Here is a 20,884-nt window from a genome sequence, read left to right as displayed (position 1 = left end):
AGTCTTTTTCAAATCCCACTGTTCCGGAATAAATGTCAAACAGTGCGATGAATCCGTTGGTATTGTGGAACGCGGCCAGGCTGCAAGTCAAGCAAATGCTCACACATTTAACTCAATGGTGCATCCAAAGACTGGCCCATAAGAGGCTTCAGTCTCTTATTCAGTAATGTTTTCTCTAGCACTTCACCTTGGACTGGTCGCCAGCTGCAGGGCACACAGCGGCAAACAAGCATTTCCACTCACATTTACACCCACGGACAGTTGAAGTTAAAAGAATAGCCATGCGGCAGGGAGGCCGGGATTTGACCAATCAAATGCAAGCGGGCGAGGCTCAATGATAGTGTGGTTGTCATGCAACCCTGAGGTTGTAGGTTCAATCCCATTGTGTCCAAGTGTCCTTGAACAAGACCCTCAGTTGTCTCCTGATGCTGCGTCATCAGCTGGTGAATGAGTAGCCAAACTGTAATGTGGCTTTGAGGGCCTTTTGGGTTGAAAAGCGCTATATAAATGAAGTACCATTTACCAAATATCAGAACTGAGCAGAATTCTACAAAATGTATTCATTTTTTTTAAGCGCTGAACGTTTGACTAAAACATCGTTTCCACTTTATCCCGTTTGTTTCCATCACATCAATGTGCATTTATTTTCGAATTCATCACTGCAGTTCTCACGATAAGAAAGGTTGTACAATACTACAGCCTGGTGTCCATAATTGGTATAGTCAGAGTTATGAGAAATTGGTCATAGCACATTTAAAAAATATATAGTTTCATTGATTGACTATAGAGAAAACTAATAATACAATTCACCAAATCATATTTTAAAAATGTTCCTTTCGTTGCAAGTCGAACCTTTTTTCCGCCTCATTTGTTTCCAGTCGGTGTGTTGTTTTCGACGGACGCACGTGACACGTCTGTGCAAACAAGCAAAAAACCCTCAGGTAATTGTACATTAAATGTGCTTTCATATTTGATACACGCGCGACTTTAACACTTGAGGTGTAAACAACAGGTTATTTGTATTGCCTACTTCACGCTGTCGTCACTACTAACAAGCTCGTTAGCATTAGTCACGTCGTTCCCCGCTTGTAGCTAGCGGCAATTGCTAGTTTTACAGCCATCCAATTTTAGTACATTTTTATGCCACTTGGCACCAACATGTCGTAACGTCAAATAAAGCGTAACCGTGTGGAAAACACGTGACGTTCCTTCACCTGTATTAGTGTGTCAGCTGCCGGTGGTCAGGCGCCATCATGGAGTTCGCCGAGCTGATCAAGACGCCGCGGGTGGACGGGGTCGTCCTCCACCGACCTTTTATGCCCACCGTGGAGGGAACCTTGTGCCTGACGGGCCACCACCTCATCCTCTCCTCCAGACAAGACAACACGGAGGAGCTGTGGCTGCTTCACTCCAACATTGACTCCATAGAGAAGAGGTAACAGTGGGGAAAGTAGAAATACGTCTTTACCACCACGACACAGTTTGACATGAAATATTGACTATTTTTTTTTTCAGGTTTGTGGGCTCTATTGGAAGGATCATAGTCAAATGTAAAGACCTGAGAGTGATCCAGCTGGACATTCCTGGTATGGAGGAATGTATCAACATTGCCAGCTCTACTGAGGTAAAAACAACAACAACAACAAAAAACAAATATCTATATTTTTTAAACAAGCTTTGAATGATGTCATGTTTTATTGTATTTCATTTTTTTATTGCACTCTAGGCCCTGTCAACACTTGATTCCGTCTCCCTGATGTACCCTTTCTTCTACCGGCCCATGTTTGAGGTCGTCCATGACGGATGGAATTGCTTCCGTCCTGAAGATGCCTTTAAGGACCTTGAGTCCATGGTAGGACATGCATGACATACATGCCAGCTGTGACTAGTCATTAGAGGGTGCTCGAACACCCCCCCTACCACTCTGTTGAGGTACCTTGAACAAGACAATAATGACATATACTTTGAAATATTTTTATGGTATATGAGCAGGATAAATAATGTTGTCTGGTGCCAGACATGGAGTATGTTGCAGTACGGCGGGGGCTACATTGCTTCATTGGTACTGATAAATGCAAAGCGTAGTTCTATACACACGTCTGAAATGTGATCAAATTACCTTGAATTTAATAATTACATTTACTTGCGTGAAGACACTGTGACTGTGCACACAATGTCAGAAATAGATGACTATCAATATGCAAGGCTTTACATATTTATATTTTCAAATGATCACCTCTGCAACATTGACAGGAAATCACCATGTCCCACCACTGGTGACCTATTTTTAGAAGGTGTCCTCTCTCCAGACAGACGAGTGGCGGCTGAGTGAAGTCAACAAGGACTACAGGGTGTGCCCGTCCTACCCTTCCCTGCTGGCAGTGCCCAAGGGCATCGACGACGACGCGCTGAGGATGGCGGCAGCGTTCCGTCACGGCGGCCGCTTCCCCGTGCTCAGCTACTACCACAAGAAGAACGGCATGGTGAGCAAACCACTACCCTTGAGAACATGATCTGTTATATGAGCCATTTTGGGATGTGCGTCGCAGGTGATGATGCGAGCGTCTCAGCCTCTCACCGGCACCAACGGGCGGCGCTGCAAGGAAGACGAGAAGCTCATCAACGCCACCCTGAGGCCGGGCAAGCGCGGCTACGTCATCGACACGCGCGCCATCAACGTGGCCCAGCAGGCCAAAGCCAAAGGAGGCGGCTTCGAGTCCGAGGCCAACTACCCGCAGTGGAGGAGGATCCACAAGGCCATCGAAAGGTGAACCCGAGACTGATGGATCAGTAATAGAAGGTTGAGCAAAAGTACAGTAGACTTAAGGGATTAAGAGCTTCATAAAATTGCTGGAACGGAGAGTGCGGGTGGTGGTATGCATGGTGAGCAGAGAGCAATATTTGTGTTTTATAAAAACATGGACCACAAATATTGGGAATTTTACGGAAAATCAACAGCTTATTATTAGGGGTGTCAAAATTAGTGAGTTCATTTGGAGTTTATTATATACTATATTTTTTTTTACGCGTGATTAATGACCGCCCCTTTACTCGCAAAGCCTGTACTGGGGGAATTCCAGTCGCAATGCAGCAGACATGTACACGTCAAAATTTAGCAGAAATACATTTTATTATAATGCATGTATTTGTGGAGACTGGGGTCAAGTTGTATTTTTCAAATTTTAAAAACGTGCAGAATTTCACAAGTTGCTTCATGTTAAAGATTAGATCTCAATATCAAAAGAAAAACACACTGAGCTGTCACCAATGTCTTACATATGCAATTATGCCATCTAGTGGAAGAAAATGACCTCAACACAAATCAATATCACTTGTTTTTTACAGTATAGTACGTCATTTTGATTTTAAGTCAATTTTATGAATTATTATGAAATGACTGACTAAAATATGCAGCTATATTACTATTAGTTTAAGTTTTCTCCACTCTTGTTGACCAGAGTATGAAAACTTAGAAGAAAAATATTGTACATTTAGAACAAGTATAAAATTTGCGATTAATCAAGAGTTAACTATTGATTTAGAAATGTTACTTATTATTTATTCTATGGGCCAAAAACGGAAACAAGTTGTCTGCATTTGCATCCATATAAGCAAGCAAAAGTTTATTGAAAGACTTGTTTTTTGATCAGGTCCAGCGTGCTGCAGGAGAGTCTGATCAAGCTGGTGGAGGCGTGTAACGACCAGTCGCACAGCATGGACCGCTGGCTCAGCAAGCTGGAGGCGTCCAACTGGCTGGCGCACGTCAAAGAGATCCTGACCACCGCCTGCCTGGCGGCCCAGTGCATCGACAGGTTCCCAACTCCCACCGGGGGTGGACGCCATTTTGATCTGATGTCTGCGTGATGCCTTACCACGCATGTTGTGTCTCAGGGAGGGAGCGTCCGTCCTGGTCCACGGCACAGAAGGCACAGACTCCACCCTTCAAATCACCTCCTTGGCTCAGATCATCTTGGATCCCGGCTGCAGGACCATCCGAGGCTTCCAGGGCCTGGTGGAGCGGGAGTGGCTCCGAGTGAGCGCCGGTCTGAATCAAAGTGGCCCTTTAGAGCCATCAAATGTACGACACGGAGTTGTCTTCTCTTGCATCCAGGCGGGTCACCCGTTCCAGCAGCGTTGCGCCCAGTCGGCCTATTCCAGCGGCAAACCTCGCCAGGAGGCTCCCGTCTTCCTGCTCTTCCTGGACTGCGTGTGGCAGATCCTGCGGCAGTTTCCGTGTTCCTTCGAGTTTGGCGAGGCCTTCCTGGTGCTGCTTGTTGAGCACACGTACGCTTCCCAGTTTGGCACCTTTCTGGGCAACAGTGCGGCGGAGAGGTAACGTTCGCACTTCTTTGAAATGGAGTCAGCTGACACCTCCAGTCATCAATTGTATTTTCGGCTTCAACTGGAATTGGTGTTCCCTGCAAAGTAAAACCAAATCGTGTTCATTTGACACCACAGAGAAGAGTGGTCAACCTTAAACATTTCTTGACAATAATATGTTGTACGTGACCTCACTTGTCTAAACATGACATTTGAATCATTACAACATTTGTGGAATAAGAGTTGTGCAGCAAAATGCAGCCGTTTTTATCCATCTCAGGGGGCGGCCATTTTGTCACTTGCTGTCGACTCGAGATGAAAACAGGTGAGCTGACATCTTCAGTCGACAGCAAGTGGCAAAATGGCCGCCCCCTGAGATGGATAAAAATGGCTGGATTTTGCTGCATAACTCTTATTCCACAAATGTCATATTAAGCAGAATAGCATATTTAGACCAGTGGGGCTGCATAAAACATATTTTTGTTATAAAACAACAACATGTTTTGGGGTTGACTTCCCCTTTAACAACTATGACAAAAAAAAGAATCATTAATTGTTATGCCCTCACATAAAATCCTAGCGAGGCTTCACTGGGCCTTTTCGCGCCGTGACAACGAGGCACCCAAGAGCCAAATGTTGAATCACCCTGGCAGGATTTGACTAATACATTTATTGTTTACTTTGCTCTCCACACTTGCAAATCTTATGTTGTTCTTAGCAAATGGCTCATGACCCTGTTTGCCTTGTGTGTCGACTTTCTGTGTTTAACACATTAACTTATTTGGCGTGCTGCAACTCGGTCGGTTTTCTCTTCACGCCTCCTCATCGCTGTCCCCCCCCCAGGACCAAACTGTGCGTGTCTGAGAAGACGGTCTCGCTGTGGTCGTGGGTGAATCGTCCCCAGGAGCTGGAGCGTCTGAGCAACCCGCTCTACGAGGCCAACGGTTTGGTCATTTGGCCCTCGGTGGCCCCGCAGAGTCTGCTGCTGTGGGAGGGTAAGACACAAAAGCAAAAAAAAAAAAAAAAAAAAAAGGCCGAAATTGGATTTGCATTATGGATATGTAGCAACACTTTTTGCGCGGGGCGGCAATATTTGCATCCATCTGTATTTTTTGCAAGATTTCACCGAAATGCAACACAACAGCGAATTGCAATTAATTTTGTACATGGGTCCTAAAATATCATTTGTGGAATGTGCAAGTCTTCTTCAGGTGAGCCGGTTCAAGTCTTGACAGGTCCAAACGTGAAACCCTAGAAAGCTTGGATACCTGAATCCCATCATGAACGTATATAGACCAGGTGTCAGCCTGATATGTGGAAAATGTTCCACAAGGGGTCAGTATTGTCCTCTCGAACCAATATCACTTTTTTGTGGGCGTCACAAGTCGACTTGACTCCATGTGGAGGACATACCACACTTTTTTTCCTTTTTTTTTGGCCACCAAATGTGGAAAGCAAACAGATAACAGCATCAAAAGTAGCTCATCTGCATGTTATTTGCATATCAGGCAGACTAAACATTGAATTCATGAAAATTGGGTTAGGAGCCATCTTAAAAGACACAAAATGTGGCGAGACTTTGCCGTCTCGTGCGCTAAGATGCTTTACATGAAGCTATCACATGACACGTGACTGCACAGCTCGAATAGCCGAGCCTTCGTTTTGGCTTCCTGCCTTTTTCACATGTTGCACATCGTTCACATTGCTTCAGCTTTCTCGCCCGGTAGACGACACCCGAAACCACCCTGACGCTCGGGGGGGGGGTTCAAATTTAAAACCCTACTTTGAAACCCAAACCCTAGTTTAAAACCCCACTTTGGTTTCAAACAGAAAGTGCAATGATGCTTTGTAACCCATAAAATACCAATTACTGCTTTCCTATTAGTCATTCTGTCATTCATTAAGGTGGCACAAGATGGCGAAATGAAAAAAAAAAAACTCCCCAACTACTTCCACATAGTTCCTCCTTGGCACTAAGATGGTGGCAAAGCACTACTTTTTACAAAATGAAGCCTCTTTAGGAAATTCCTTGGCTTCAAGATGGCGCCAAAGCAATACTTTTATTGCTTTATTTAGCCCGGGCATAAAGCACCAAATAGTTGAGCCTTTCAGCCACTATCAGAGGACAGGTTGAAAAAGAAAAAAGAAATTGTCAAACCTAAATGTAAATATGTATAAGTTAGATAGCTATTGATGAATGGATGAGTCTTACAAGCATGGTAAGCTATCGTAGCGTTTAAAATGCTAGCTTGTTCTATATACTAGTTTAAGTTTGGTGTTGTAAATTCCTTTAAAATGATACCTGATCAATTTCTTCTATTTCACTGACGTTGGTGCCAAGCTTTACTGCTCTCTGGTGGCCGCCCGCTGTATTGCGCCTCTACAAAACACCTGCTAGGTGCTTTGAGCGTATAGCAGAAATTGGAGTGTTAAAATTTCAGGGTTACATTTTTGGGAGTTGATTTTCACTCGTGAAGTGTAATTTTAACATTTTTTGAGTTAAACGGTGTCCATACGAGATGTTTTTACAGAGTTGATCACCGAGTGTTCGATAATTACACCTCTACAGAGTTAAAGGTCAACCTTTGCACCTGCACTTCTCCAGTTTGACAGAAACGAGCCCTCCTTACTGATCACTGGGAAACGTTGACATTCAAACAAAAGGAGTTTGGCCGCATGAAGTCGTTTTCACTCACAGGACAGAGACTGCGTGGCAAAAACTGGAGTGGTAAAAGTTTGATATTTTCAACTCTGGCCGTGTTAATTTAACACATTCATTAGTTGAATGTTAACATTTGTAGTGTTCATAAAAGCAACCCGTTTTGAGTGTTAAAAATACAACTAGATGGTGTAATATTTTAACACTACACACTAGTGTAAAATTAACACTGACTAAATTTCAACCACCATCAGAGTTGTTTTAACTCCATCTCGGTGTAAAAAAAAAAAAACTTTTAAAAGTGTTGTTTTAACTATATTGTGTGGACCAATATAGACACTTAAATGGTAAATGGACTGCTTTTTATATAGCGCTTTAACTACAAAAAGTGTTAAATTTAACTTTATAGGTGTTGAATTAACACTGCCAATTTTGCTGCGCCGTACGAACTTGGCACTCTCACAATTAAATGAACTAGAAGAACGACACTAATGTTTAGTACCTCATATGGCCAAGTTGAGGCGAGTTATCAAGGATAGCAAATAAATATGACTTGTGACCATTTAAAATCCAACTCTCACTAGTAGCATGCAGATGTCAACTAGCATACCATTTTCCCTCCCTAGCGACATGTAGTTTTCCTACTAGTGTGCCGAATGTCAGAGTAGTTGACAAACATTACTCGTAATACACATTGGTTTTGCGCAATATATTTTATTATTGAATTTATTGCGTATTTGTTCCGATTGTGATTAAGTAGGACGCCGCTTAATCTACTCTCCTTCCTGTAAAAACACAATCAGGAATGTTCTGTACTTGCGAGCTGCAATAAAGTCACTAAAGTTTTTGTTATGTTGTTTGATTTTCACGTGCATCACATCAAGTGGACGAGTTTTAAGTGGAGCGCGTAAAAAAAAAAAAAAACGCCGCTGACTCTGCTGCTTCTTGGCAGACCCGACCCCGCTCGACCCCTCTGCCGGCCGTGCATATTTGTCGCCGCGCGCGACTGCTCAGATTTTAAAGCTCACGCTTGCTGACATTTACGGCCGTTATTGACTGCTGCCTCATAAAAAGTAGCTCTTCAGTCAAATGTGACATTTATGACTTACAGGTGCAGTCATGGACGGCGATTCGCGACTGTCCCATAATTGACTCTTTAATGTGTTTACAATCGATGAAATCAGGAAAATGATTGCCTTCACTCGTATTAAAAAAAAACAAGAATATTAGCAAAACTCAATTTTGATTGACATTCTATAAGGTAGAAACCCTGCGGCCTCGTTACAATTTTTTACTACCTTTTCGGCTTGTTTGTGATCTTTTTTTCAACTGTCGTCTAGCATTTGAACCAACCCGTTTTTTCGTTAAAAAGGATTACTGGTGGTGTATTCCCGTTTATTCAAGAATTCCAGCTTTAAAAAATAAATCTTAAAATAATTGATCAGAGACAGATCATTTAAAAAAAAAAAAACGGTGACGTGCACACATTACTGCTTTCTGTATTTCAGTTTTTAAAATGTTTTTGTAAAAAAAAAGAGGAAAAAAGTGTTTTTTTCTGAAGCTGGCTTGCCTTCTTTGAAGTCTTCCTCACATTTAGCTTACCTGAATTGATCATGCACGTCCGTCTATCATATCTATTTTTTGTCCCACTTATTGCCACTAACGTCCAGTACGGTCTTGAATCCCAGGAGTGTTCCTCCGCTGGAACCGCTCGTCCAAGTGCTTGGACGAGGCCCACGAGGAAATGGTGCACATCATCGAGTACAACAAGGAGCTCCAGAACCGAGTCAACCTCCTGCGCCGGCAGCTGGCCCAGCTGGAGACCCAAGATCCACTCCTGCAAACGCCCTAAATCGCCAGCAGGTACCAAACCAGACGCGTTTGCATGTTTTATGTTTACGTCGCACAGCCGCTGCTCGGACGTGCCTTTGAGTTGCGCTATTACGCCTCTGAAGAAATGAACATTGCCATTTATTTGTTACTGTAAAAAGCCATACATTCCTCGCATTAACACTGGATGGACAAAAGTAGTGATATGACGACGTGTATTCCGATCGAGACGCATATAGGCTATACCACTACAGAAGTGTGTGTGTGTGTGTGGGGGGGGGGGGGGGGTGTAAGACCTCCTACTGAACCTCCATGCTCCGGAAGCGCTAATTGGTCACCATGGCAACCAGCAGAGCGAGCGCCTGCCATAAGCCAGAAGACGACTTTTGGTGCACGTTGCAGTGGCATAATAAGCGTTAACGAGCGTAGGCGGCGTCAGCTCGCCCGTCCTGAGTGGGAGCGGTTGGTTGCATTCAACTTTGATTGTTGAATGTTAATCGCATTCACCGCTTCACATTCCATTTCCAATACAAAAAGCCGCAGAAAAAAAAGTTCTGCCTTCACCAAGACAATCGTACTCACTTTTAAGGTTCTGTTGTCGCACATTTTCTTTCATGTTGCGGTTTAGAGTTTTCCCTGCAGCTCTTGCATTGCAAATCAAGTTTCCATGGAATCGAAGGGCGCCCCCCGTAGCCTATCTTGAGTAGTTACGCGTCAAGGTTGTCACATCTTTGATGATTTTTCAAATCAATGCACTTTGATTTTATTTGCGTTTGCGCAGTCACATGTGAATCGGTTAACATTACACAGCCGGTGCCTTGAGATGCGAGTTTAGGCTCGTATGTGGGAAAAACTCTTCAGTCAGGTCGCTCGTATCTCAAGGCATCACTCTATAACACTATGTCATTATTATTGTTAATTACGGGAAGAATGTTTCAAATTGATTCTTTTTACCGCTATCAATGTTGCAACTTGACTATTTAATTTTTTTGCTTTCTTTTACATTGTATCTTAGAATCGAGTTGAATGATCTTGTCTGTCGGCTACAAAACACTTAAATACTATAATAATGTCAGACGGCGTTCCGTTTATTTCCGTGCGCCGCAATGTTAAACGGTGCTTTGAATTCAAATTGAACGTTAAGAGTGGAGTTCCCACACGCACGCGATGTTTTTTTTGCCAAAATCCTTTTTGTTTGTGTAGAAATGGAACCGAGAGAAAGAAGTCAATGTCATGCTGTGTTTATGTGCAGCGTATTTATGCATCGTGTCCTCTTGGCTTTGTCACAGCTTAATAAAACTTATCGAGTGATGAGTGCTGTCAAGGAGCGTTTCTTTTAGTTCAGGAAAAGATGCGCGGACCGTCGTTAAACGTCTCCTTAACTCATTCACTGCCATTGACGGCTATAGACGTCAAAAATTCATTTGAACTATTTCTATTAGTTGAACATTTTTTCCCCCACTTTTTTTAACAATAGTATGAAAACCTAGAATTTTTTTTATTGTACATCTAGAACAGATCTAAAATTTGTGATTAATCGTGAGTTAACTAGAGAAGTCATGCGATTAATTACGATTAAAAATTGCAATCGCCTGACGCCCCTAATTTTTAATAATCTTTTCTTCTTTTTTTAATCGCGTCAGGCGATTTATTTATTTTACTTGTAATTAATTGCCTAACTTCAATAGTTAACTCACGATTAATCACAAATTTTATATCTGTTCTAAATGTACAATATTTTTTTTCTAGGTTTTCCTACTCTTGTTAACTCTTTGACTGCCAGACGTTTTCAGAAAAGAGATGCCGTGGGTGCCAGCCGATTTAAGCCTTTTGACTGATCTTTCAAGGTCCACAGAAAATTATGTGTTTGGACTATGGAAACACACACACTACCAAATGAAAGATTAAACTCTCATCTTTCATCAGAAAAAAAAAGTTTGTTTCTACCTTATTCCGTTTTTCAGTAATCAACAATAGAAAATGGTTAGTTTCACCTTTGTTTTGAAACAAACGTCTTTTAACGTCTTTGGCACTCCTCCATAGGATTTTACTAAACGTTATTTAACGTTTTTGGCAGTCAAAGAGTTAACAAAAGTGGAAAAAAATGTTAAACTAATCAAAATAGTTCAAATGAATTTTTGACGTCTATAGCCGTCAATGGCAGTGAATGAGTTAATATATATTGGGCATAAAAAGTCTACACACCCCTATTTCCAATGCCAACAAAAGACCATAAATCATTAGAAAAGAAAAGTCAAATCTAATCATACAAAGCACATTCAACTCCTACTCATGTTAAATGGAATGAGGAAACGCATGGCACCATTTCAAGCGGCCCCGATGACCCCAGATGAACTTCAGCTGTTCTAAACGATGATGACGTCAACGCATAAATGAACCGTGATTTGTCGCTGCATTCCACCGACAATGACAAAATGTCCCTTTGCGGCGCGACACGTGATTGGTCCGCCAGCGCAACTATTTTGCAATGTCCGCGTCGACCGAAGCGTTCGACGAGGTGACGGCAGAATAAATAGTCACCCGTCAGCTGCCTCGGTGGCCCGCGTGACGGCTGCTGTTGACATCCGTCCGCCTTACACAATGCGTGATTGCGTGAAGGTCACGGCACAAAACCCTTCTACAACTTTGTTGTTGGGAAAAGTGTTTCAGTTTACTGATTAACTTTTTTTTTTGTGACAAGATGGTTTCCTCCTCTTGCTGCGAGGGAAATGGGCGTGCGTGTTCGTCCACTCACACGCTGGCGCGGACCTTGTTCCCGCCCCTTTCGGTTCACTCCACTCACTTACACACATCGTCGCGCTTCTTTGGCCGACCTCTTTCAAGTGTAAACAAATCGGCAATGTCAAACTTTTTTTTTTCCTGGACAGACACCTTGTCGAGTAAAAATGAAATGTTGAACTTTGGAATCCCTTAACTCTTTGACTGCCAAAAACGTTTAGTAAAATCCTACAGAGGAGTCCCAAAGACGTTAAAAGACGTTTGTTTCAAAACAGAGGTGAAACTAACCATTTTCTATTGTTGATTACTCAAAAACGGAATAAGGTAGAAACAAACTTTTTTTTATGATGAAAGATGAGAGTCCAATCTTTCATTTGGTAGTATGTGTGTTTCCATAGTCCAAACACATAATTTTCTATGGACCTTGAAAGATCAGTCAAAATGCTTAAAATCGGCTGGCACTGGCGAAATCCCGTTTCTGAAAACGTCTGGCAGTCAAAGAGTTAATATGGGAATTATGGACAAAGTTCTCAAAGGGATAGATCGAAGGGATATATCTTTTTTTTTTTTTAAGCGTATAGTTCACCTCCAAATAGTTGCTGTCGGGAGGAATTTTTACATCACGAAATTGACAACTTTTGCGGAAATCCAAAACATGAATTAGCAAACACTGCATCGTTCATGTTGACGTTAATACCTTATATTGCTTTCATATAAGGCACAAAAGCAAATGACAGCCTTTACATCATCTTCTCAAAGTCTTCAAAGGTCTTCGATCCATGAATGATGTAATACATAAAACTGCGAAACAGACAAAAGTTGTAAATTTATCTTTGTGGTTGACCCACTTGCTTCTGCAAAGAAGCGTTTACAGCGATTTATTTTTAATAAAACAGATTCACTCAAATATATTCAACCTAATTCATTTCACTTGTTATCTAAAAAAAAAAAATCCAGACTTTCAATCTTGAGGCGATTTAATGCCACACAGCTCCCGTAAAGCCAAGGAGGAGCCAGAGTATTTCAACCCTCAGACAGTGGCGCGTTCAAGTGCGTCAATACTTTTGTTCAAGATATTTTCAACACTTTAACTTATTAATAAGGCGTAAAAATGCCAGGAGAAGTTGGAGACAGACCAATAGTAACCTATTTATGAAAAATATATTAAATTGACCATATTAGTGACCCAGCATAGCAAAAGAAATTGGAAGTCGTACAGGTAGAATCCAAGATACGAGGGAATAATAGTTATTTAGTTTTCATTTTCATCAAATGAAAATCATGAAATGTTCAAAAATTGCATTTTTGTGAAAGGTTCTCAACAAAGAAGACAAGTCATTTTCTCAAAATATAGCAAAGCAAGCAATCACTCATTACCTTGATACCTTGTCGAAGATATCCACGCGGGGAATCCCGAGCATGTCGCTATAAATAAAGCTGACAATTCTGTTTTGCTCATTTCATACTCGTTTCATAACGCTGCAACTTTTTATCAGCTAATATTAGCCGGGAATGTACAGAATTTTCTATAAACAATGGCCATGAACTCTAACATAGCAACTGTTGCTAAGCTAGAGTTCATGACCCCAAAATCCTGGTCTCTGATTGGTCTCTTGTCTTTTGTTCAAGTGTTGTATTGTACTATTTGTATCTGTGGTAATAACGGAATGAGTTTTGACAAAGTGAATAGTGTGTAGTTAGATTGACAAATCAAAACCTTTGTATATCTAAATAAATTTGCCATCACAAGCTGTTTCTCGGGTTTTATTTTTGTTTTATAATTTGCGTGTCACAAAAGCTAAGAATATTATCATCAAAGCTACTGTTCTGCTTTATGGGGGGGGTCACAAAAAGCTTAGTTTTCACCGCTTTTTGGTCAGAAGCCGGTGCTATTTGTGACTCCAACCCATGTTCTACTGCGGATTACTAAAGAGCATAAAAAGCTAGAAACTTTTTTTTTTCTGGTAAAAGAAAGTCTGCTCTTTTTGTAGGTTTGGTGCTTATATTGAGCTAAAATGGCTGGTGGGATGCGTAATTCCGCTTTAAAATGCAAGCAGTAAATGAGGTCAATATTTACAAATGCGAGTCAAATATTTGGGGGAAGTCTTCTTTGGACAACGCAACTAGTGTGACAGCAGAGATAATAACCCAAGATGTGAATAGGAGCAAGTTAACCCAATTGAAAGCCTCCGCGGCAGCCACGTGGACGCGTGTAGTAGTCTTGCAGGTCTTGTGTGGGTAAACAAGCAAAAAGAGCCCCACTCGCGGGCCTCCATTGACACAGTGGAATGGACGCCAGTCTGCAGTGACGTCACATGGGCGCGGCCTACCCTCCAAGCCCTCGCCGCACCTCCGGGCGTCGACCAATCAGCGACCAGACCGGATTCCCCCAGAACGCTGTCGGCCTCTGATATATAGCAGCTGATGCAACACTGGCTCCGGATAACACACGAGCATCACTTCACGTCACAACACGCCACCCACGAAGCTATTTCAGAGGAACGTCAAGGTCAGTTGGACTGCGGCTAGTTGTGGTAAGTACACCTAAATTCAAGGAGGAAGGCTTTTATTTTGGAGTTGAATTAAAAAAATAAAAATAAAAATGAAAACGACTTCCGCATCACAACGCGCGTGCTCGTAAACTAGCTTGTTTTTTTTTTTTTAAACACGCCCGGCTATCCCCTGGTCCTGGAGATGCAATTTTACCATTTTTATTTAAACCTATAGTAATAGTTTTGTTCTTGGTTGTTTTTAAAGTCCAATACTATTTGTATGTTTTGCTGCGCTCGCTCCGAACAAGTCCGAGCTAAGCGGCTAACCGCCGTTTTACCACCATTTTCCACTTCCGTTTTTTTTTTTTTTTTTTTGAACATCGACATTTCTGCCATTACGTTCCAAATCCAAAGTAACGGCTAGTCGAGAAGTCTTGTACCATCCACCCGTGACGCGACGTCTCTCCCACATCCCGCGAGGTGGAGCCACACTCGCGCGCTTACACAAGCCGAGATGTTGGCACAACAATGCGGCGCACATGGCGTGGAGGGGGCGGGTGGTGCTGCTGGTGCCGGTGTCCGTTACAGATGCTCCACAAGCGGCGTCGGGTGCACCGAGTCGAGCCTTTCTCGCGCGTCATTTGCTTGGGGCGTTGTTATTTAAACGCGGCCACAAACAAGCTCGTTGCACCATTACAAGGACACAAAAGGAAAGCGCGCGTAATATTTTTTTCCCTCCCTGGAAATGGCTACAAAAAGCGCCCTCGCTTGCTGATTGGCCCCCGCTGAAGGCAGGGCAGCCTTCGTAAAAAAAAAAAAAAAACTCCCCAAGTTGCTTTTCCGCTTTCCTTCTTTGGTAGCTGCACACTACACGCGGTGAGTACTTTTTACTACCGAAGAAACGGCGTTGACGAGCTTTAAAAAGGAGCGCAAATGATCAAATACGTGTTCAAATCATCTTAAACGCGCTCCCCAAAAACTAGTGAGATTGGGCAAAAATGGCAACCAATCAAATCATGATCACTGTTAAAAGAATCTAGTAACAAATACAAATGATATAAATCGCATCAAATCATCTTAAAATGTACAAAAAAAAATCTCATGCTAAATTAGTAAACGAAAAGTACCCTGCATTGAGTTAGATTAGTGTAAATCATTAAGAGTTTAATGTAAAAAGGAGCTATGAGCAACCCTGATTTAAAAAAAATAAATACTAAACCAGTGTAATGAACAGCATAATACACCTCATCAAGTGGTGTTTAGGATAATGTATAAAACTCGTTGACCATAATCCCAAAATTACATGTCAATGTGTAATTTACATCCGCAGGATGCTGTGAAGTCTTTAAAATTTCTTTTGAGAGATGGCAAAATTCATGTTTATTGTAAAAGCAAAAAGATTAACAGTAAGCTAAATAATTAACTCACCATGTCATGTGTAATGTACTAATTTGACTTTGTTTTGTGCTCATCTGGGCAGCCTTCTTTTGACACCCGTTTTTTTTTTTTTTAAACATAAAATCTTCTAAAATATACATTTTATAAAGCGTCCATTTTGTGCATGTCAATTAAGATGCCAACGTGTCTTCTCTACTTGCCTGTTTTGTGTGAATGCATGTTGTTTGTTCCCCCGGTACCCAAGTACGTTCAATATTTGCATTCCTGGAAAAGTAACTTGAGAGATGGAAAAGATCCAGTGTGGAAAAACACACGAAAAACACAACGGGGACTTTATTGAGCTAAAAGCTGCACTGACTTCGAGCACCCGAGGGTGGCAGTCAAATGCAGTTTCAAGCCTGGAAATAAAATCTGAATCCACCCTGACAGGTATCGAGCATGTCCGTCATCAGAACCCTCAGCAAGGTAGCCAAGCAGGCGGCGATGCTGGGCGGCCCGGCGTGCGACTGCCGGCCCGCGGCGGTGGCGGTGGCGGTGCGCGCCATCAGCTTCTCGCCGCGCCAGGTGACGTCCGACGCCAGCTTCCACTCGGTGTCCTTCTCCGAGACGGACCACCCCAAGGTGCTCATCACGGGTGAGTGCTGCCATTTGCTCCCGAAAAGACAAAAGACTCCACCCCTCCTCCCCCTTCTCTTAGCTTGAGTCTTCCATGGTTGCTCTCTCGCAGCGTGACAATCAAGGCTTCTGTCAATTGCAGGTGGCCTGGGCCAGCTCGGCGTGGGGCTCGCGAAGCTCTTAAGGTGAGAAGAAGCCGACCAATGGGCTCATTTTGTCGTTGCTTAGTTTTGTTTTGTAACGTGACTTGTTGCTCTCCAGGAAGCGCTTTGGAAAGAACAACGTGATTCTGTCCGATATCAGGAAGCCGTCAAGCAGCGTTTTCCACAGCGGTACGTGCGCTTGCCCAACTTTTGTCGCGTATTGATTCCGCCGCACGTCAGTCCGCAAAGGTGCACTTTTTGGCGATGGGACGATGTGTCCCAAAGAGCACAAGCGGGGGTTGGCATATGGATCGGGTTAATGTGTTACTTATTTCCAGTGACAAATAAGAACAACAAGCGGCAGCTCAAGTGACAAATTTTGGGAATGCTTGGGAGAGAAAAAAAACTTGAATTGTAATTGTGAGATTTCAAATTTTCAAATTTTAAAAGATTTAAACGAAACATTTATGAATTTGTTTTGTTTTATGTTATTTGCACAGATCCAATCATTTTATTATGGCTTTTCTTTAATGAGATTAATCTTATAGTTTAGTAATTATTAACGATGCCATTTCTAATTTTAGTTGTTTTAAGTAAACATTTAATTTCTTACTTAGCACAAAAGAATATTTGCACATTGTTAAATTAAATTAAATATATATTTTTTTCTATTTAGAAATATTTTTATGTTAATGTTTTTATAATTGTATATTTTTTTCCTAGCATAATGCAATTTTATTTATGTGGTTGTGTTAAATAGGTCAGATGTGAAAACAAAATGACAAATGTTCAGATTTTTGCTATTAAGTAAATTATTAAAATTTCTCCCCCCAAAAAACTTTCGGCAATTGAAAAAATGACGGCTGATTTTGCTCTGCCGCCATCAGGCCCGTTCATCTACTCGGACATTTTGGACTACAAGAACCTGCGTGAGATCGTGGTGAACAACCGCATCACTTGGCTGGTCCACTACAGCGCCCTGCTCAGCGCCGTCGGCGAGGCCAACGTGGCCTTGGCCCGCTCCGTCAACATCACCGGTGGGTGCGACCGGCGCTCGCGGTTGCCAGCTGAAAAACGTTTTTGGGGTTTTGGTTGACGGTTCCTCCTCCTCGTCATCGTCAGGTCTTCACAACATCCTGGACATCGCGGCCGAACACGGCCTGCGTCTGTTCGTCCCCAGCACCATCGGCGCCTTCGGACCCACGTCCCCGCGCAACCCCGCGCCCGACCTGTGCGTGCAGAGGCCCCGCACCATTTACGGCGTCTCCAAAGTCCACGCTGAGCTCATGGGCGAAGTATGATAACAAATGAAATTCTGCATTTTCCCAAATAGTTATGTGAGCATAGTTGTGAAATATTAGCATTTTATTAGCATGTTGCGCAATGACATCTTAACACAGTGTAACCCCCCCCCCCCTCTAACCCCTCCCCCCAGTACTACCACCACCGCTACGGCTTGGACTTCCGCTGTCTCCGCTACCCTGGAATCATTTCAGCTGACTCCATGCCCGGTGGCGGCACGACAGGTGAGAGATTATTTGTCACATGCCAGCTATCAATTTTTCATGCCCGTCTATTCCCAGAGCAAGTCCCGTCATACACTTCTTATGTGACTATTTATTTTTAAGCTCGCCACACGCTTGAGTCAATTCAACTAACTTTCCACTAACTATCGATGCTAGGAGTGTCAGACGATTAAAATTTGTAATCGTAATTAATCGCATGACTTCAATAGTTAACTCGAGATTAATCGCAAATTTTATGTCTGTTCTAAATGTGCAGTAAAATATTTTTTCCCAAGTTTTCTTACTCTTGTTAACATAAGTCAATGATTGTGTTTAAAAAATGAGTGGAGTTAAAGGAACTTTAAATGAAGCACGCCCCTCCAGATTACACCGAATGAACCACACCCCTAATCGATCCGCTTTTTGTGCCGCCCCTCCAGATTACGCCGAATGAACCACACCCCTAATCGATCCGCTTTTTGTGCCGCCCCTCCAGATTACGTCGAATGAACCACACCCCTAATCGATGCGCTTTTTGTGCCGCCCCTCCAGATTACGCCGTCCAGATCTTCCACGACGCCATCAAGACGGGCAAGTTCTCGTGCTTCTTGCGGCCCGACACGCGTCTGCCCATGATGTACATCGACGACTGCCTGCGCGCCACGCTGGAGGTGCTGGAGGCGCCCGCCGACACGCTCGGCATGCGCACCTACAACATCAACGCCATGAGCTTCACTCCCGAGCAGCTGGTCCTGGAGCTGCGCAAGCACCTGCCCGAGCTGGACGTCTCGTACGACGTGGACCCCGTCCGGCAGGCCATCGGTAAATCCCGCTCTTGTTGCGATATGATTTTATTGTGGCGGGTCAAGACGGGAAGCAGTTCAGCTAAGTAAAAATGATACCAAATGATGAGAATGAACTTTCATGGAGCAATTATTTAGGTTAGTGAAAAAAGTCTTGTGTTAAAAATTAAATAAAGCAATTTCTGAATTATTTAGGTTCGTGAATAGAGTCTCGTATTTAAAAAAAAAAAATACAAATATTTCAGCAGTTTTCTTGGGCTCGGCATTGAAAATGCCAAAGTGGCACCCAAAAAAGCAAAGACCTCCGCCAAGGCTCTCATTGACGGCTACAGAAGTCAAAGGTCCATTATTTCGTTTTTACATGTGCTGGCAGTGAAGCAATTTTAATTGGATATGTATGATAATACGTTGGTATAATGTGCAATGTGAACAAAAACAATCCGCGGGCTTTGTCCAAAATGGAATTTGTGCTTGTGTGGCGAATGCTTTTCAAGTACAAGTAAGCAACTATTGCAACTTAACCGCCCTCCATCGACCAAGCGGCAAACTCCACCCAGGAATGCTTAAAACTTGAAAGCAAAACCACTCGAGTGTGACGCAGACTTGCTAAAACCACAGACACGCAAAAGGCGGCTTGCTAGCTCAAATGCGCGCTAACCCACTTGTGGCTCCCGCCCTGCAGCCGACTCCTGGCCGATGGACTTTGACGACTCCAACGCCAAGCGCGACTGGGCCTGGAAGCACGACTACGACCTTCCCGAGCTGGTGCAGACCATGGTGAACTTCCTCAGCGCCGACGCGCGCATGGCCCGCGCCAACTAGCTCCGCCCAGGACGCCTCAGCTAAGCTAGCGCAGCTTTTTGTACATAATGTATAGAATGACCAAAGAGGGGTTGGAGTTTAGGTGGCCTGTGTACATAGTCGTTCTCTCTCTCTCTCTCTTTTTTGAGGGCTGTCCTGACTCCACGAGCCCCCAACAGAATTTTGCTTGGTCACACGGGCGTGTCGGGAGCGTTCGTGGGACAACCTGGGAAAGCAAACCAGTTTTTTTTTTTGCTGCATCACCAAGGATTGCCTAACTAGGGTTGCAAAATTGTGGCAACGTTCACAGTTGCAAAGTTACATGGGAATGAAGACACTTTTCTCATGTTTGACCTGATAGGCATAGTTTTGCAAAACGTTGCAAAATGTCCAAACTGGAGTAACTGAATGATTGTTTTGGATTTAGCGACGTCAAAAAAAGATGTTTCCTTTGATGCACTTCGGAATCAGTCATTGGCAAGGAGGCGTGATGAGAATTTTTTGGGGGAGAATTCTTCTGTTTATTCCACAACATAATTTATTCTTTCTATTGGTGTCCAGTGGAAGCTCTTCTTTACTTTTTTTTTTTTTTTGTCTGTGGGATGATGTGAAAAAAGGGAAAAAGGTGGCAAAATACGCATGTGGACTCTAATGAGGTGTTGGGTTATTTTCATATTTTCAGGTGACAAAAATCCTGTCTTTTTTCTGCTGTTCCACCATTTCTGTTGAAAATAAACCACTTTTTTTCCAGCATTTTTGGGCCTATTTTGAATGTTTCTCCCCCGATTTGTCATACAGTGAGAAGACTGGAAACAGATCTGTAACAACAATTGTTATGAGGAAAAAGACAAATTGCTAACTTGCACTTCAAGCACTCCATCGAATGGATATTGCGCAACACAGTCGGCACATAACGAGCCTTTCTCAGTCTTGATGTGCACTCGTTGCACTGGGAACATTCCTGACATTTCCGTGCCTTTTAGCTAGCGTCGCCTGTTCAGTTAGCAGGTTGTGTTGTTTGGTTTTGCGCCCGCAATTAAATGTGTGTGCGTGCGTGCGAATGCACGTCTCAAGCATTTTCCCATCACTTGTGTTTGGCAACGTTTAGCATGTGGCTCTATTTTGTGTTTGACAACGATCAGCATGTGGCTCTATTTTGATCTTGTGGCACTTGGCAGCCGGCTCAGCGTATGTCATGTAATCCGGGGAGGCTTTCTTGTGTGTGTGTGTGTGTGTGTGTGTACGTTGAAAGAGGAATAAAATTATTTTGTCCTCTTTGCGTGTTCCAAAAATGAAGATAGATTTAATGTAAGAAAAATACACCTTTGCAAAAATGATTTTTAATCAGTCAGAGATCTCTGGACAGATAACAACCTCTAATTCATCACTTAAACGGGTGGGATTCAGAGCGTCAAATGTAGCTCTTCCGCGCGCACAACGGTTTCTTATAGTTAAAAAGACCTCCTCTCTTTCATTTGTAGACAAAACATACTCTCTGGTACTTCTCCGTGAGCGATGGCGAAAACAGAGTCAGGTGTGGGTGTTCAAAACAGATTCTGTTCTCAAGGACCAAATGTGT

The 20,884-nt window shown here is 43.0% G+C and overlaps 2 protein-coding genes across 2 annotated transcripts; both read left to right on the top strand.

Moving 5' to 3' along the window:
• Positions 1-712: 712 nt before the first annotated feature.
• On the top strand, positions 713-9,085 carry mtmr9 (myotubularin related protein 9). The gene is made up of 11 exons (XM_077553552.1): positions 713-941; positions 1,224-1,435; positions 1,516-1,624; positions 1,727-1,852; positions 2,310-2,483; positions 2,550-2,767; positions 3,651-3,812; positions 3,892-4,033; positions 4,112-4,332; positions 5,164-5,315; positions 8,668-9,085. The coding sequence occupies exons 1-11, from the start codon at positions 828-830 to the stop codon at positions 8,829-8,831; spliced, it is 1,794 nt and encodes a 597-aa protein (XP_077409678.1). The 5' UTR covers positions 713-827; the 3' UTR covers positions 8,832-9,085.
• Positions 9,086-13,923: 4,838 nt separating this feature from the next.
• On the top strand, positions 13,924-20,058 carry tdh (L-threonine dehydrogenase). The gene is made up of 9 exons (XM_077553554.1): positions 13,924-14,082; positions 15,868-16,072; positions 16,196-16,238; positions 16,315-16,385; positions 17,084-17,233; positions 17,319-17,491; positions 17,632-17,722; positions 18,254-18,523; positions 19,187-20,058. The coding sequence occupies exons 2-9, from the start codon at positions 15,877-15,879 to the stop codon at positions 19,324-19,326; spliced, it is 1,134 nt and encodes a 377-aa protein (XP_077409680.1). The 5' UTR covers positions 13,924-14,082; positions 15,868-15,876; the 3' UTR covers positions 19,327-20,058.
• Positions 20,059-20,884: the final 826 nt, after the last annotated feature.

Source organism: Vanacampus margaritifer, chromosome 19 (genome assembly GCF_051991255.1).
Source record: "Vanacampus margaritifer isolate UIUO_Vmar chromosome 19, RoL_Vmar_1.0, whole genome shotgun sequence".
NCBI classification, from domain to species: Eukaryota; Metazoa; Chordata; class Actinopteri; order Syngnathiformes; family Syngnathidae; genus Vanacampus; species Vanacampus margaritifer.
The sequence above is the reverse complement of the archived record's forward strand: the minus strand, read 5'-3'. Positions and strand labels throughout refer to the sequence as shown.

Coding starts and splice junctions, on each gene's coding strand:
- mtmr9 (XM_077553552.1), top strand. CDS start 828: ATGTTCCTTTCGTTGCAAGTCGAACCTTTTTTCCGCCTCATTTGTTTC. Junction 1,853..2,309: donor TTAAGGACCTTGAGTCCATG/GTAGGACATGCA, acceptor TCCTCTCTCCAG/ACAGACGAGTGGCGGCTGAG. Junction 2,484..2,549: donor ACCACAAGAAGAACGGCATG/GTGAGCAAACCA, acceptor TGTGCGTCGCAG/GTGATGATGCGAGCGTCTCA.
- tdh (XM_077553554.1), top strand. CDS start 15,877: ATGTCCGTCATCAGAACCCTCAGCAAGGTAGCCAAGCAGGCGGCGATG. Junction 16,073..16,195: donor CCCCAAGGTGCTCATCACGG/GTGAGTGCTGCC, acceptor TGTCAATTGCAG/GTGGCCTGGGCCAGCTCGGC. Junction 16,239..16,314: donor GGGCTCGCGAAGCTCTTAAG/GTGAGAAGAAGC, acceptor GTTGCTCTCCAG/GAAGCGCTTTGGAAAGAACA.